Source organism: Dasypus novemcinctus, chromosome 2, assembly GCF_030445035.2.
Source record: "Dasypus novemcinctus isolate mDasNov1 chromosome 2, mDasNov1.1.hap2, whole genome shotgun sequence".
Lineage (NCBI taxonomy): Eukaryota > Metazoa > Chordata > Mammalia > Cingulata > Dasypodidae > Dasypus > Dasypus novemcinctus.
In genome coordinates, this window is record NC_080674.1 from 142,313,525 (window position 1) to 142,329,156 (window position 15,632).

The 15,632-nt window shown below is 37.6% G+C and overlaps 1 protein-coding gene across 6 annotated transcripts in view; it reads left to right on the forward strand.

Annotated features, from left to right (window-relative positions):
- DDX46 (DEAD-box helicase 46) overlaps nt 1-15,632 on the forward strand; it is a 77,201-nt gene that overhangs the window by 46,532 nt on the left and 15,037 nt on the right. For all 6 annotated transcript variants that reach the window (XR_011646584.1, XR_011646585.1, XM_058279032.1 and 3 more), the window contains exons 14-18: nt 4,028-4,192; nt 4,672-4,834; nt 12,487-12,680; nt 14,256-14,393; nt 14,896-15,045. Coding sequence is in view for 4 of the 6 variants with exons in the window: in XM_058279032.1 (XP_058135015.1) it covers nt 4,028-4,192; nt 4,672-4,834; nt 12,487-12,680; nt 14,256-14,393; nt 14,896-15,045 (810 nt within the window). In the remaining 2 variants the exon portion in view is untranslated. The remainder of the gene's footprint in view (nt 1-4,027; nt 4,193-4,671; nt 4,835-12,486; nt 12,681-14,255; nt 14,394-14,895; nt 15,046-15,632) is intronic.

Consider the following 15,632-nt stretch of genomic DNA (forward strand, 5'->3'; position numbering starts at 1 on the left):
ATAAAATTTCACACAAAGACAGTGTGGAACCTCTCTTTACCGATAAAGAAAACCTACCAAAAAAGCCTATAGCAGGGAAACGGACTTGGCCCAGTGGTTAGGGTGTCCATCTACCACATGGGAGGTTCGCGGTTCAAACCCCAGGCCTCCTTGACCCCTGTGGAGCTGGCCCATGCGCAGTGCTGATGCGCGCAAGGAGTGCCATGCAACGCAGGGGTGTCCCCCGCATGGGGGAACACCACACACAAGGAGTGCACCCTGTAAGGAGAGCCGCCCGGCGTGAAAGAAAGCGCAGCCTGCCCAGGAATGGCGCCGCCCATACTTCCTGTTCCGTCAGCGACAACAGAAGTGGACAAAGAAACAAGATGCAGCAAAAAGACACAGAGAACAGACAACCGGGGTGGGGGTGGGGGGAGGAATTAAAAATAAATAAATCGTTTTTTTAAAAAAAGCCTATAGCAGGCATCATTGTATTAATGGCGAAACTCTGAAACTATTAATATAAGGAACAAAGTAAAATAATCATTGTATTAATGGCGAAACTCTGAAACTATTAATATAAGGAACAAAGTAAAATAATTTAACTCCTACATGTTACTGGAGGTCGCATCTCGTGCATTGTCTTAGTTTCCCAATTGCTATATCCTACAATGCATTTAGTTAAACAACAGGAATTTATTGACTTATTGTTTTGAGGTTAGAAGTCCAAAATCAAGGCATTAGCAAGATGTGACACATTCTCCCTGAAGACCTTGGTGTTTAAGGCCTGGCTGCCAGGCATCCTTAGGTCCTTGACTTTTCTGTCTGTTCGTCAGGGTTCTCCAGGGAAGCAGACCTGACATATATATTTATATAAAATTTAGTAATATAATATACATATAAGTATTTTGATTATAGGAATTGTCTCATATAATTGGAGATTGGCAAGTCCAAATTCCGTAGGGTAGGCTGCAAGTTGGGAACTTTTTTTTAAGATTTATTTTTTATTTATTTCTCCCCCTTCCCCACATTGTCTGCTTTCTGTGTCCATTCGCTGTGTGTTCTTCCGTCCGCTTGCATTCTTGTCAGCGGCACCAGGAATCTGTGTCTCTCTTTGTTGCATCATCTTGCTGCATCAGCTCTCCGTGTGTGCAGCACCACTCCTGGGCAGGCTGTGCTCTTTTTGTGTGAGGCGGCTCTCCTTGTAGGGTGCACTCCTTGTGCGTTGGCCTCCCCTATGCGGGGAACATCCCTGTGTGGCACGGCACTCCTTGCATGCATTGGTACTGCGCGTGGGCTGGTTCACCACACAGGTTAGGAGGCCCTGGGTTTGAATCCTGGACCTCCCATATGGTAGGCAGATGCTCTATCAGTTGAGCCAAATCCGCTTCAAGTTGGGAACTTTGAAAAAGGTTTCGGTGAATTCCCAGGAGTAGCTGGCTGGTTGAGATAGAGATAGAAATTCTTTGACTGCTGAAATCATCACTTCTTCTTTAAGGTCTTCAATTTCTCTTATTGCTAAAGGCATCTCCTTTGTTGATTATAATTAGCCATAAATGCAATCAAGTGACTAATGATTTAAATCCATGAAATAGGGAAACAGATGTGGCTCAAGCAATTGGGCTCCCATCTACCATATAGGAAGTTCAGGGTTTGATGCCCAGGGTAAGCTGGCCCATGTGGGGTGCTGTCCTGTGTGGAGTGCTTGTCTGTGCAGAGTACTGCCCCGTGCAGGAATGCTGCCCTGTGCAGGAGTACTGGCTCATTTGGAGAACCTAGTGAGAAAGATGATGCAGCAAAAAGAGACAAAGAGGAGAGACAATAAGAGAGACAGCAGATCAGGAAGCTGAGGTGGCGCAAAGAATGTTTGCCTCTCTACCACTCTGGAAGATGCTAGGATCAGTTCCCGGAGCCTCCTAATGGGAATACAAGCAGACACAGAATACACAGTGAATGGACACGGGGAGGAATAAATAAATAAATCTTTAAATAAAAAAAAAATCCATGAAATAGCCTCACAGTAACAATCAGGCCAGTGTTTGCTTAAACAAACAACTGGACACCATAAGTTAGCCAAGTTGACATGTGAACTGAACCATCACACTGAAATATGGCAATATGCAGTATGACAACACCTTCTCATTTCTCTTCTGAGTTACAGTGACTTCCAACTTCTGGTTCTTGTGGCTTTTTCTGACTTTCATTTGCTTATAAAGGACTCCAGATTAAAGCTGAATTGTGATTCATTTATTCACACATTAAAAATATCTTCAGAAGGCCCTGTTTAAGATGGGTTCACATCCACAGGAATGGATTAAAAACATATTTGTTTGTTTTTCCCCCCTGGGGTACATAATTTAGTCTTCTTCACATAGTAAGATAAAGGTTTAATGTTTGGAAAGGAAGAAACAAGTGTGCCTTGCAGATTTATGACTGTTTTTACAGAAAACTCATAGTGGTCTATCTATTATGATTGATAAGGGAAGAGTAACTTTTCTGGATGCAAAGATGGTAAAATCATTTATATTTCTGTTTACTGGCAAGTTAGAAAATGTACTTTAAAAGATAAACCATCTATAACAACATAAAAATTAAACCTGACAAAAAATGTGCAAGATATAGCTGGAGATTATGATACTTTATTGAAGAATATTAAAGAGGACCTAATTTGATTCTCATTTTTATGTTAAGAGTATGGGTGAAGAGTAAGCTTCCTGAAGAAAAGGAACAAGGTAGGATATGAGAGAAGCCACTCCTTGAAAATCTAGTTGCTTCTCAGTTGAGGATTTAGCTGTCTTGGGGCTGCTAAATCAGGTACTACTTGATCCAAATGTTGCTGCTATCATCTTATGTCTTGTTCTCTTTGTCTTTGTTAGTTTGTGAAATTAAAAAAATTAATCCCTATGGTATAACTTTTACAAGAGGTTTTCCAGGGAAGGGAAGTAAATGTCTGTAGTTTGTCAACGGTCTTAACTAAAAGCATTGACATGGTTTAAAAGCATTATAGTAGCCATTGGATGGAGACTAGTTTTGAGATGACGGAGGAGTAAAGGCAGGGAAAACTGTTAGGTAACTATTGAAATAATCCAGGTGAGAGATGGTGGAGATTTGTTCTGGGAACCCAGAAGTTCCAAGTGCTTTGGATAAGACTGTCCCTTACCCAGACTCCACATCATCTTTGGTAGGAGGGAAAATGTAGTTCCAGAACTCTATCTTTCTGTCAAAACCTTCATGCTCTCCAGTTTTCCAGCACTCACCACTATCTGCCTTGAAACCATCATCAATAGTCTTATTCATGATGTCTTTTTTTTTCCCTATTTATACCAGTCAGGACAGGGAGCCCAGATTTCCCTGTCCTCCAGGGTTCTCTTGGCACTGAAGCAATACATGTCCCCAGCCTACCCTCAGTAGTTTCTGTCCAGCTTGTTTTATTTCTTTCTGTAACTCTTACCACTATTTCATACATAATATAGTTTTTTATTTACCCACCCTCATTAGAATGTAAGCTCCATGAAGAGTTTTTTGTTTTCATTGCGTATTCCTATCCCTTAGAATAATGACTGGCATGTAAGAGGTGCTCAATAATAATGTATTGAATAAAAGAAGGGAAACAGTGATAGCCATGGAGAGTGACTACATTTTAGATGTAGTTATTTAGTTTGAAGATAGAGACTACAGAATTATTGAGGAATTGGATATGAGATAAGAAAGAGAGAAAGAAGTCAAATGTAGTTCCTAGATTTTTGGTCTAAGTATTAGGATGACTTGAGTTGCCATTTCTTGAGATAGGGAAACTGTTTAGGGAAGAGCAAGTTAGGGGGGAAATCAACTATGATTTTTTTTTCCTTTTGTATCTGGTTTATTTCACTCAACATGATGTCTTCAAGGTTCATCCATGTTGCATATATAAGAACTATCAACTGTGATGTTTTAAGGTAGAAAGTTAAAAAAAACTGAAATAGGTGTTCTCAAAACTTTCTTCTGTTTAGTTTTAACAGTTTATGATTTTTGTATCCTGTACTCATGTTTATTTGTAATGTTTTCTCAGGTCATGCGCATTGTGGATAATGTCCGTCCTGATCGACAGACGGTTATGTTTTCAGCTACTTTCCCCAGAGCTATGGAGGCTTTGGCTCGCAGAATCCTGAGTAAACCTATTGAAGTTCAGGTTGGAGGCAGAAGTGTGGTTTGCTCGGATGTGGAGCAACAAGTGGTGGGTACTATCCTTAAGAAACCCTCAATTCCCTTGATGTTTAGGCATTGTGTGTGATCCTTTTGGAGATTGTTGTTTGTAATCTAGCCAGATAATTTTTAAAATTAAGTATATATAAAAAGTGCAGCCTTCAACATAAATTCCATAGAGCTGATATTAAAATGCTCTTTTAATTTCTCCCACCAGAATTGGTGAACTGGTAGATAGAAATGTCACCTGTCTTATTCCTTGACAAATAAAATATGAAGTTAAGAGGCAGAGAGATCATTTGCTCACATTTGTAGTTCTCTGATTCTCTGAAAATTAAATTTTTTTTGCCTCAGTTGTTTACTGACTACAGTCAACATTTTCTTAGCCCATCCTAAAGATATACTCTAAGATGTTGTCATTTATTCATTTACCCCCAAAAAATGAATATTCTGTTCAAGGGTGTATTTGAATTTTTATTCCATTAACTTGGTGTAATTTGGTGTTTTCAGATTGTGATTGAAGAAGAAAAGAAATTCTTGAAGTTACTTGAGCTTCTGGGTCATTATCAAGAATCAGGATCTGTCATTATATTTGTGGATAAGCAGGAACATGCTGATGGTCTCCTGAAGGATTTAATGAGAGCATCTTATCCTTGCATGTCTCTTCATGGAGGTAACGTTTAATTTTATACAGCCATGAAATATCTGTTAAGTACTTAACTTGCCAAACATTTTACTATGTTTGGAATGATAATAATTACTTTTTTTTTCTCTATTATTTAGAACTAAATTTTATACAATCTATCCCAGCTCCTCCACATAATGGTTCTGTGGCAAGCAAGCATTATTATTATGAAGAAACTAAGACATTATATGGATTTGAACAAATTCAATAGCCATTAATAAGCTAAGGAGGAATTAAATCTTTTGACTCATGTTATATATACTCTTTTCCACTGTACCATGCTACCAAGAGGTTTTCATGATTATATTATAGCTTTACTGACATTTTAAGTAATGTTTTACTTTCTATGTAATGTCACCATTATTATGTAATGTAGGACTTAGAACACCAAATTTATAGTACAAAGACGGTTTGAGCTACTATTTTTTTTAAAGGTTTATTTTTTTATTTATTTCTCTCCCCTCCCCCCCCAGTTATCTGCTTTCTCTGTCCATTTGCTGTATGTTCTTCTGTGACCACTTCTGTCCTTATCAGCGACACCGAGAATCTATGTTTCTTTTTGTTGCATCATCTTCTGTGTTATCTCTCCGTGTGTGCGGCGCCCTTCCTGGGCAGGCTGCACTTGCTTTCGTGCTGGGCGGGGCTCCTTACGGGGCGCACTCCTTGTGCGTGGGGCTCCCCTACGCGGGGGACACCCCTGCATGGCAGGGCACTCTTTTGCGCGCATCAGCACTGCGCATGGGCCAACTCCACACGGGTCAAGGAAACCCTGGGTTTGAACCGCGGACCTCCCATGTGTAGGCAGACGCCCTATCCATTGGGCCAAGTCTCCTTCCCTGAGCTACTCTTACTAATCAAGTAATCTGATTTATCTATGACTTTGTATTAAACCACTCCAAAATTTAGTGGCTTAAATTATTGACAGTCATTATTTTGCAATTTGAGCAAAGGTCATCAGATGCATCTAGTCTATTTCATGTTGTGTTAGCTGGAATGGCCTGGTGGGGTCAGGAGATCTACCTTCTATTTTGCTGACTTTATGTGGCTGGTAATTTGGTACTGGATGTTAACTGGGAGCTCAGTCAGGCTATTGGCCAGGGGCCCTGGATCCTCCCCTCATGGGCCTCTTCCGTGCAGCTGCTTGACCAAGAACAAGAACAGGCCAGTTAAGAATGAACCCAGGAACTGGCGGACCTTTCATTTCCACCATATTCTGTTAGTCATACTAGTCCCAGAACTCATCCAGATTCAAGTGAATGGAGGTATAGAATTCATTTCTTCATGGGTGACTGTCATCCCACATGCAGAAGAGCATGTTGATAGGACATACTTTTGCTGTCATTTTTGGAAAGGACAATTTGCTACACTAGGGCTTAAGGGGATTGAAAATAAAAGGGCTATGAGGATATATATTTAACTTTTTTTTTTTTAAAGATTTATTTATTTATTTCTCTCCCCTTCTCCCCTCTCCCCCTCCGCCCCAGTTGTCTGTTCTCTGTGTCTACTTGCTGCATCTTCTTTGTCCGCTTCTGTTGTTGTCAGCGGCATGGGAATCTGTGTTTCTTTTTGTTGCGTCATCTTGTTATGTCAGCTCTCTGTGTGTGCAGTGCCATTCCTGGGCAGGCTGCACTTTCTTTCGCGCTGGGCGGCTCTCCTTACGGGGCACACTTCTTGCGCATGGGGCTCCCCTACGCGGGGGACACCCCTGCGTGGCAGGGCACTCCTTGCGCGCATCAGCACTGCGCACGGGCCAGCCGCACACGGGTCAAGGAGGCCCGGGGTTTGAACCGCGGACCTCCCATGTGATAGGTGGACGCCCTATCCACTGGGCCAAGTCCGTTTCCCTATATTTAACTTTAAATGTTTGAAAGTGACTCATTAGGTTATTCCATTTTAATTTTGGCCTTTTTTGTATTTACTTTTAAATTTATGGAAAATTAATCTTAAGTGTGACTAGGATGAATGGCCAGTACTTGTTATATAGATGTTTTGTTTTTGCCATGTTGGTATCATCATCCTGAAAATGTGTTAGTTGCCATTAACTTCCAAGCTTCTAGTCCAGAACTTGAGCTTTACTTCATATTTGAAACAAGGATCTCAACCCTCTCTGCTGATCTTTTCTCTGCATTATATTTGGTTTTCTGGACTTTTAATTTTTCTATCTTTTTATGAAAACAATTGTATCCATCCATGTGCATCTTATGTCTCAAAGTACATTCTTCCATCTAGTGCACATGTGAAAATGGATGCACTGACTTAGACATTTTTTATTAGGTCAGTTTGTAGAGGAACAGAATGTTCTGAATCTCTTTGAAGGAAAACCAGAGAGAAGTTTTGTTTGATTGTGAATCTTGTCATTAATCTCTTTTAGTGTGTAATAAAGGCCTGTTTGCTTTTTTTCATTTTTCTTAAATCAATTTTATTGATACATATTAATAAAGCATACAATTCATCCAAAATGTCCAATCATTGATATTTAGTATAATCACATAGTTGTGCATTCATCACTTCATTCATTATTCCAGCATTTTCATTACTTCAATAATCATAATAATAAAAACAGACAAATGAGAGAATTCTTCACCTCTCAATCTCTGTTTCCCCTGCTGTACATAGCTACTATTTGTGGCTATTGCACAATTATTTATTTATTTATTAAGCAGTTTTATTGAGATATATTCACATACCATATGATCTATCCAAAGTGCATTATCAGTGGCTTTTAGTATAGTCACAATGTTAGGCATTCATCACCACAAAAAATTTTAGAACAATTTCATCACTCAAAAAACAACCCCACAAAACTCCACACCCCTTCTAAGTAAGTAAATGTAGAAATTATTAATAAGCTTTTTGAAAGTGGGGAGAAAAAGATGTAACCATGTAATTCCTAATGTACATATTGTACATAATACTAGTAGCCATACTACTAGTGAGAAGTATGGATGTTGATATGTCTGAAATATGTACTTTTTTTTTTCTATTTCTTCTTTTTTTTTTCCCAAATTCTACTCAATTTATTCATTTTCTAAAAAAGATATTACATTAAAAAAATATGAGGTCCCCATTCGCCCCCACTGCCCCCACCCCACCACTCCCCCCCCAATAACACTCTCCCCCATCATCATGGATGTGTACTTTTTTTTTTACTCCTTCAGAAGAAATACAAACTACAAAATGTACAGTTCATTCTTCAATTTGCAAAATGTTGATAATCCTGCATTATGACCAAATAAGAGAAAATACTAAGCCTGTTAATTTGTAAGGATAGAAATGGTGGCATTTCTGCTCTTTAAAATTTGTTCTCTTTAACAGGGTGGTCATGCTAATTGGCAGAACCTACCATTTAATGGGTTAACAGCTGTTTATTCTTCTAGATAGTGAGAATGAAACTCAGCGACACCATACAGAGTGCTTCCCCTTTACACAGCCACCTATAGTTTCCTCATGGCTAGCTAAGAGTGGGAAAATTGGGAGAGTGGATTATGTGTTCTGTTCACTGCTGGTCCTCTTGCCCTGAGAGAATTTTCTCAGTATAACAATCAGAACATCCCACGGTTGGTTGAATTTTTTGTTAGAGATTTGTCAGATCATCAAAGGCCAGGTAATTGTGGTTTACAAGCAAAACACTCTACACTAGAGAGGATGTTGTTCATAATACTTTCATTTTTGGTTTATTACGTACCAGTGTTCCCTTAAAGTGGGTTAAAAAATAAGAGATCTGGAAGTATTTTAAGTCATGGCTAAGGTTTTTATTTCATCAGTCATCCATTTCTTCTCTTTTGCACTCATTTAAGTATTAAAAAATTTCTTAATATATATCCATGTTATATAACTAATGTTGAAATTAGTATTTTAAAAATATCTTCTTGTCTTTACTGCAAAATACTACAATATTACTGTTAACTATCGTCCAGAAGTTACATAAGTTGTAATTTTCCCTTGTATCATCATATTCTTCGCACTCTGTAAAAGAGGAGCATTCTTATATTTCTACTATTAACTGCAATCTTCATCTACCACTGAAATCACCTTTATAAATACCCTAGATTATTCTCTAGTTTCCTTTCAGTTGACATTTAGTTTCACAGACTGTCCCTTTCAGCCACAATCACATTTATAAACAGCAGTGTTAGGGTTATATTCATTATAATGTGGTACTTTCAACTCTATTCATTCAACATTTGTTTTTTGTGGGGTTTTTTATTTGTTTGTTTAAGTGAAATGTACTTACAGTGAGGTGTGAGGTGTACAATTCTTAAATGTACCATTTGGTGAGTTTTGACAAATGTATATAACTTGCGATACACAAAATAAGATATAAACTCTGAAATTTCCCTCATGTTCTACCTAATCTGTGATCCTACACTGTCCAGACAACACTTTTTACATTTTTTGCAACATAGATTAGTTTTGTCTCTTTTAGAATTTCAGATAAATGGAATCATACATTATGAACTCTTTTGTGTAAGGTTTCTTTCACTCAGCAGATATTTTTGAGTTTCACCCCTGTTGCATATATCAGTCATTTCTCCCTTTTCTCCCTTATCAGTCATACTTCTGTTGATGGACATATGAGCTGTTTCCTGCTTTTTGTCTGCTTTAGCCATCCTTCAGATTTTAATTTTTTATATCAAAAAAATATGTTATGGAAAATTTCAAACATTCATAATTATTTCAGTATATCTCTAAAAGATAACTCACTGTTTAAAATATATTAACAATAACTTATTAATATCTCCAGTTTTCAAATTATTTTTATTTAATATATTTAATATGTATAGTGTATTATATTTTTAATGTATTACTATGTATATTGTAAAATATATAAAAATAATTTTAGCCATTTTTAAATGGACAAGTCTGTAGCCTTAATTGACAGTATTGAATAACTTTGATCACTTTCTATTTCCAGTTTATTTTCATCATCCCAAACTGAAACTCATACCCATTAAGCAATAATTCCCTTTACACTCTTTTTCCCATCCAGCCATTATTTGGCTTTGTATTTCTTTGAATTTATTTATTCTAATTATTTCATAAAAGAGAAACCTTTTGTGTCTGGCTTATTTTATCAATATGGTATCTTCAAGGTTCATGCATGTTGTAGCATGTGTCAGCACTTCATTTCTTTTTATTCCATTGTATGGATAATAATATATTTTGTTTATCCATTCATCTGTTGATGGCCCTCTTTTGGCAATTGTGAATAAAGCTGCTGTGAACATCAGTGTACTAATATCTGAGACTCCGCTTTCACTTCTTTTGGGTATATACCTAGGAGTGGAATTGCTGACTTATGTGGTAATTCTGTGTTTAACTTTCTGAGGAACTGCCAAATTGTTTTTCACAGTGGTTGCATATTTCCACCAACCATGTACAAAGTTTCCTATTTCTCCATATCCTTGTCAATACTTGTTATTTTCTTTTTTTTTTTAATAACAGCCTCACAGCAGGTGTGATGTAGTATCTCATAGATTTATTTTGCATTTCTTTACTTGCTATTGATATTGAGCATCTTCTCATTTTTAATTGGGCTGTCTTTTTGTTGTTGCGTTGTGGGGGTTCTTTTTTTTTTTTTTTTTAAGATTTATGTATTTATTTTTATTTATTTCTCTCCCCTTCCCCACTCCCCCCCCCCCCCCCCCCCCGTTGTCTGCAAGATCTCTGTGTCCATTTGCTGTGTGTTCTTCTGTGTCCGCTTATATTCTTGTCAGCAACACCAGGAATCTGTGTCTCTTTTTGTTGCGTCATCTTGCTACATCAGCTCTCCGTTTGTGTGGTGCCACTCCTGGGCAGGCTGTACCTTTTTCGTGCTGGGCGGCTCTTTTTAAAGGACACACTCCTTGTCCGTGGGGCTCCCCTATGCGAGGGATACCCCTGTGTGGCACGGCACTCTTGGTGCGCATCAGCACAGTGCATGGGCCAGCTCCGCACGGGTAAGGAGGCCCGGGGTTTGAACCGCGGACCTCCCATGTGGTAGGCAGACGCCCTATCCATTGGGCCAAGTCCACTTCCCAGTCTAAGGCTTTTTGAGTTATTAATGTTAAGTGTGTTAAGTGGTCCTGAGCACAGAAAGCTTGGGAAGAGTTGGTTTAAACCAATCATGATTCACCTTGAGACTGATAATTAGGCTCATTTCCCTTTTGACATAACTTGGTTTGGTGGATATGTCAACAAAATTGAGATTATGTTAAAAAGGCAGAGGATTAATAATTGCTTGGCACACATCCATGTGTTTCAGTTAGCATATTCCATTCTAAGGAATAAACTGTGCACTTACTTGGGTTAGGAGTCAGGATTCCTTGGTCTTATTAAGTAAATGTTAAATTATTAACTAAATTTAAGTTTACAGACTTAAATGTAGGTTGATATTGATGGCATTAATTTTTTTTCTGAGATTTTTGGGTGCAGTTTTGGATCCCAATTTCTTTGACATAAGATCCAGATATAGGAAAATGGACTTTGGCCCAGTGGTTAGGGCGTCTGTCTACCACATAGGAGGTCCCGGTTCAAACCCCGGGCCTCCTTGACCCGTGTGGAGTTGGCGCCCATGCGCAGTGCTGATGCACGCAAGGAGTGCCGTGCTACACAGGGGTGTCCCCCGCGTAGGGGAGCCCCACGCGCAAGGAGTGCACCCATAAGGAGAGCCGCCCAGCACGAAGGAGGGAGCAGCCTGCCGAGGAATGGTGCCGCCCACACTTCCCTTGCCGCTGACGACAACAGAAGCGGACAGAGAAACAAGAGGCAGCAAAAAGACACAGAAAAACAGACAACCGGGGGAGGGGAGTGGAATTAAATAAAATAAAATAAAAATAAATAAATAAAAAGATCCAGATATATAAATTTCTGTTGCTAAATAGTCTTAATATGTTAAGCTCAGATTTTATGTGAAATCTTAGTGTATCTCCAGCTGCAAAAATGACTTTTAAGATTAGAGAATTTGGGAAGGGTTGCAGCTTAACTGATAGAGCGTCCTCCTACCATATAGGAGATCCAGGGTTCGATATCCAGGGCCTCCTGACCTGTGTGGTGAGCTGGCCCATGCGCAGTGCTGCCGTGCACAAAGAATGCTGTGCCATGCAGGGTTGTCCCCCACGTAGGGGCGCCCCATGCAGGTTGAGTGTGCCCCGCAAGGAGAGCCATCCCGCACAAGAAAAGTGCAGCCCTCCCAGGAGTGGCACTGCACACATGGAAAGCTGACATGGCAAGATGATGCAACAAAAAAAAGACAGTTTCCCAGTGCCACATGACAAGAAATCAAGCGGACACAGAAGAGCACACAGCAAGTGGACACAGAGCAGAACGGTGGGGAAGGGGAGAGAGAGAAATAAAATCTTTAATTTGCGAATTTATCTCATTCCATTTTCTATTTCCAAAGATTCCTGGGCACCCCATTATGAAATATATTTCTAACCTGTGCATCTTACAATAGAACATTTTTGGTATTTCATACTCTGCTTTTTCATTCATCCTGTGGCTCTTTGGGTCATATATTTAAGTGTGATCCAATTGGGATTCTTTTAAACTGGTACTACCCAAACTTTAATGTGCATATGTAATCACCTAAGGATGTTGGAGAAAATGGAAATTTTAATTTGAACATGGTTTTATAGCTCTTTTCTTTAACTTACTTGCAGGCATAGATCAATATGACAGAGATAGCATCATAAATGACTTTAAAAATGGGACCTGCAAACTTCTTGTGGCCACCTCTGTTGCTGCCCGAGGTCTGGATGTGAAACACCTTATTCTTGTAGTAAATTACAGCTGCCCCAACCATTATGAGGATTATGTGCACAGAGCAGGACGGACTGGAAGAGCAGGCAACAAAGTAAAAAAAAATCTTAATTTATTTCTGTTACATTAAATTATTACTTCTTTAGTATTTTCAGGTGTAGCTAATAGGAGTTATAAGGACTTTTTGAAAATTCCTTATCAGCAGAGTGTGGGTAACATTTAATGTTAATCATTTGTGTACATATATTGGTCAAAGTACTAAAATTATCAGATATCTAGCTACTCTCTGTAGGCAGATACTGTTAACAGTTTGTGTCCTTTTAGGTTATTTTTTTGCTGCATAAAAGATTGTACATATAGACACATACATTTATGTAGTGTATTTTTCATTGCTTTTTAAAAAAAGGAATGATGATAACACACACATATATATAAATTGCTTTTTTTGCCTTGTATTCTGGTAACTATATAGATCTCACTCATTCTTCTTGAAGGCAGCTAGAATATTCTGTTATTTTGGACATTGATCATGATTTTTTGATATTCCAATCTTGGACGTTTATACATACTGAAACAATAATACTGATAGTTGACATTTCTCTAAAATTATAAATGGTATATGTTATTTATAAATAATTACTGACAGTTACGGAGTACTTATATGCCAGGTATTGTTCTTAGAGCTTTACATATATCATCTCCTTTCATCCTCACAACTTCCCTTTGAGGTAGATATACTATTACCTCATTTTATGCTGAAAAAAATTGAGGCATATAGAAGTTAAGCATTTGCCTAAGTTACACAGTTAATACTTGGTGATGCATTTATTCTTTTAATCTGAGGTATTCTGAGGAACCAGAAAACTTTCTGTAAAGAACTAGCTTGTAAATATTTTAGACTTTGTGGGCCATACACAGTCTCTGTTGCATACTGTTGTGTATGTGTATTTATAACCCTGTAAAAATACAAATACCATTCTTAGCTCATGGGCAGTACAGAAGCTGGCCTTGGTTCAAGTCTGGTGAATATTTAGAAATTCCTGGAATAAATTTTAAACCATGCTTTAGAATTAAAAATTCACTGGTAGTTTGTGAAATGGCAACCTGAATGTGATTTGCTACCCCTCTACTTTCATCTCCTTTATTTCGCATGAACCAAAAAGCATTTGGGCTTTAGAGAGTTCCAAAGAGGTGATGCTGATCTCATTTTTGCAAAAATAAATATATTTTATTATCTTTTATTTATTTCAGAAAAGAATATGGAAAGATACCTAATAGCAAGTTATTATGGGTTAGCTGTAGTGGGGTGTTTTTATAGGGAGTAGAGTAAGGAGACAGAAACATAAGAAGGGAAAATAAAACTATTGTATTATAGAAAACTAATATGTATGACAACACAATTGTGCATTTGTATAAAATAATATCTCTTTGTACTTACATATAAAGAAATTAGAGAATTTCCATTTTTCCTTATATTTTTAGATATTAAAATTGGATAGTTCACTTTGAACTATTAAAGGATTTAGAAGGATTTTTTGGTGGCCTTTACAGGTCTTTAAAATAAGAAGACTCATGAGGTGGTTCAGATTTTATCTTACCTGTGATCTAAGCAGAGTTCATCTTGTTAATATCTATTATCTAATAGTTCTACTTTCCAATTTTTCATTAGGGTTATGCCTATACTTTTATCACAGAAGATCAAGCTCGCTATGCTGGTGACATAATTAAAGCCCTTGAATTATCAGGGACCACAGTGCCTCCTGATCTGGAGAAGCTTTGGGGTGATTTCAAAGATCAACAGAAAGCTGTGAGTTGTTTTTTTTTTTTAAGATTTATTTATTTATTTCTCTCCCCTTCGCCCTGCCCTGTCCGAGTTGTTTGTTCTGTGTCTATTTGCTGCGTGTTCTCCTTTTTGTCCACTTCTTTTGTCGTCAGCGGCACAGGACTCTTCTGTTTCTTTTTGCTGCATCATTTTGTTGCGTCAAGCAGTGAGTTTTGTAACCCCTTTTATTTTCATGCAAGTCATGAATGTTTTCTAATCCTTGAATATTTAATAATTGCAATTTTTGATCAGATTATTTTTGTGGATTTCTTTAGAAAGGTAAACAAAGGAGTCAAAACAAACTTCTTTTTTCTTGAATTTAATAGATTGTATTGTCTGCATAGAGCTCTTGTTTTTCCTCACATGCTTGGATGTAGTTTTTATTAAACTGACATACCCCACCTTGAAAAATACTTAATTGCAGTAGATTCCTGAAAATGTAAAAAGTCTTTACTATGAAATTAACTTTTTTGTTTTTCTTTGAAAGGAGGGAAAAATTATTAAAAAGAGTAGTGGTTTTTCCGGTAAGGGATTCAAGTTTGATGAAACAGAACAAGCTTTGGCTAATGAGAGAAAGAAGTTACAAAAAGCGGCTCTTGGTCTGCAAGATTCAGATGATGAGGATGCTGCAGTTGATGTAAGTATTACAGTTCTAAACCTCATTCTTGTCAATTAAAGTGACTATGCTTCGGTACTGGAGGTCTTCCATATACTTGTTAGGATAATCAATTACTGAAAACATTTTTGTGTAAAACTTTTTTCTGTCTTTGCCAACCTTTTTCTGCATGTGCATATATATTCACATATGCTCATATTCATGTATTTTTATAAAAATAGGATCATAGTATGCATACTGCTTTATAACCTTCTTTACAACAGCAGTTTATGATAATTTTTCCATCTTAGTAAATTCACTCATTAACAGCTATGGAATACTTCATTGTAAATTTAATTAACTGAATGCCAACTTTCTAATATATTGGTTACTTCCATATTTTCACTTTTATAAACTGAACTTCATTTTATATTCTTGCACATTCAACTTTGCACACATCAGGTTAAGTGTTGAGGATGAGTTCATAAGTGGAGTTGCTAAGTCAAAGAATATATCTAATTTTGTCTTTAAAACTTTGTCAGATTGTCCTCAGACCTTACCATAGCAGTGTAAGAGAATACCTGATTCCCCATACCTTTAAAAACATTGATCATGATACTGCTTTTTTA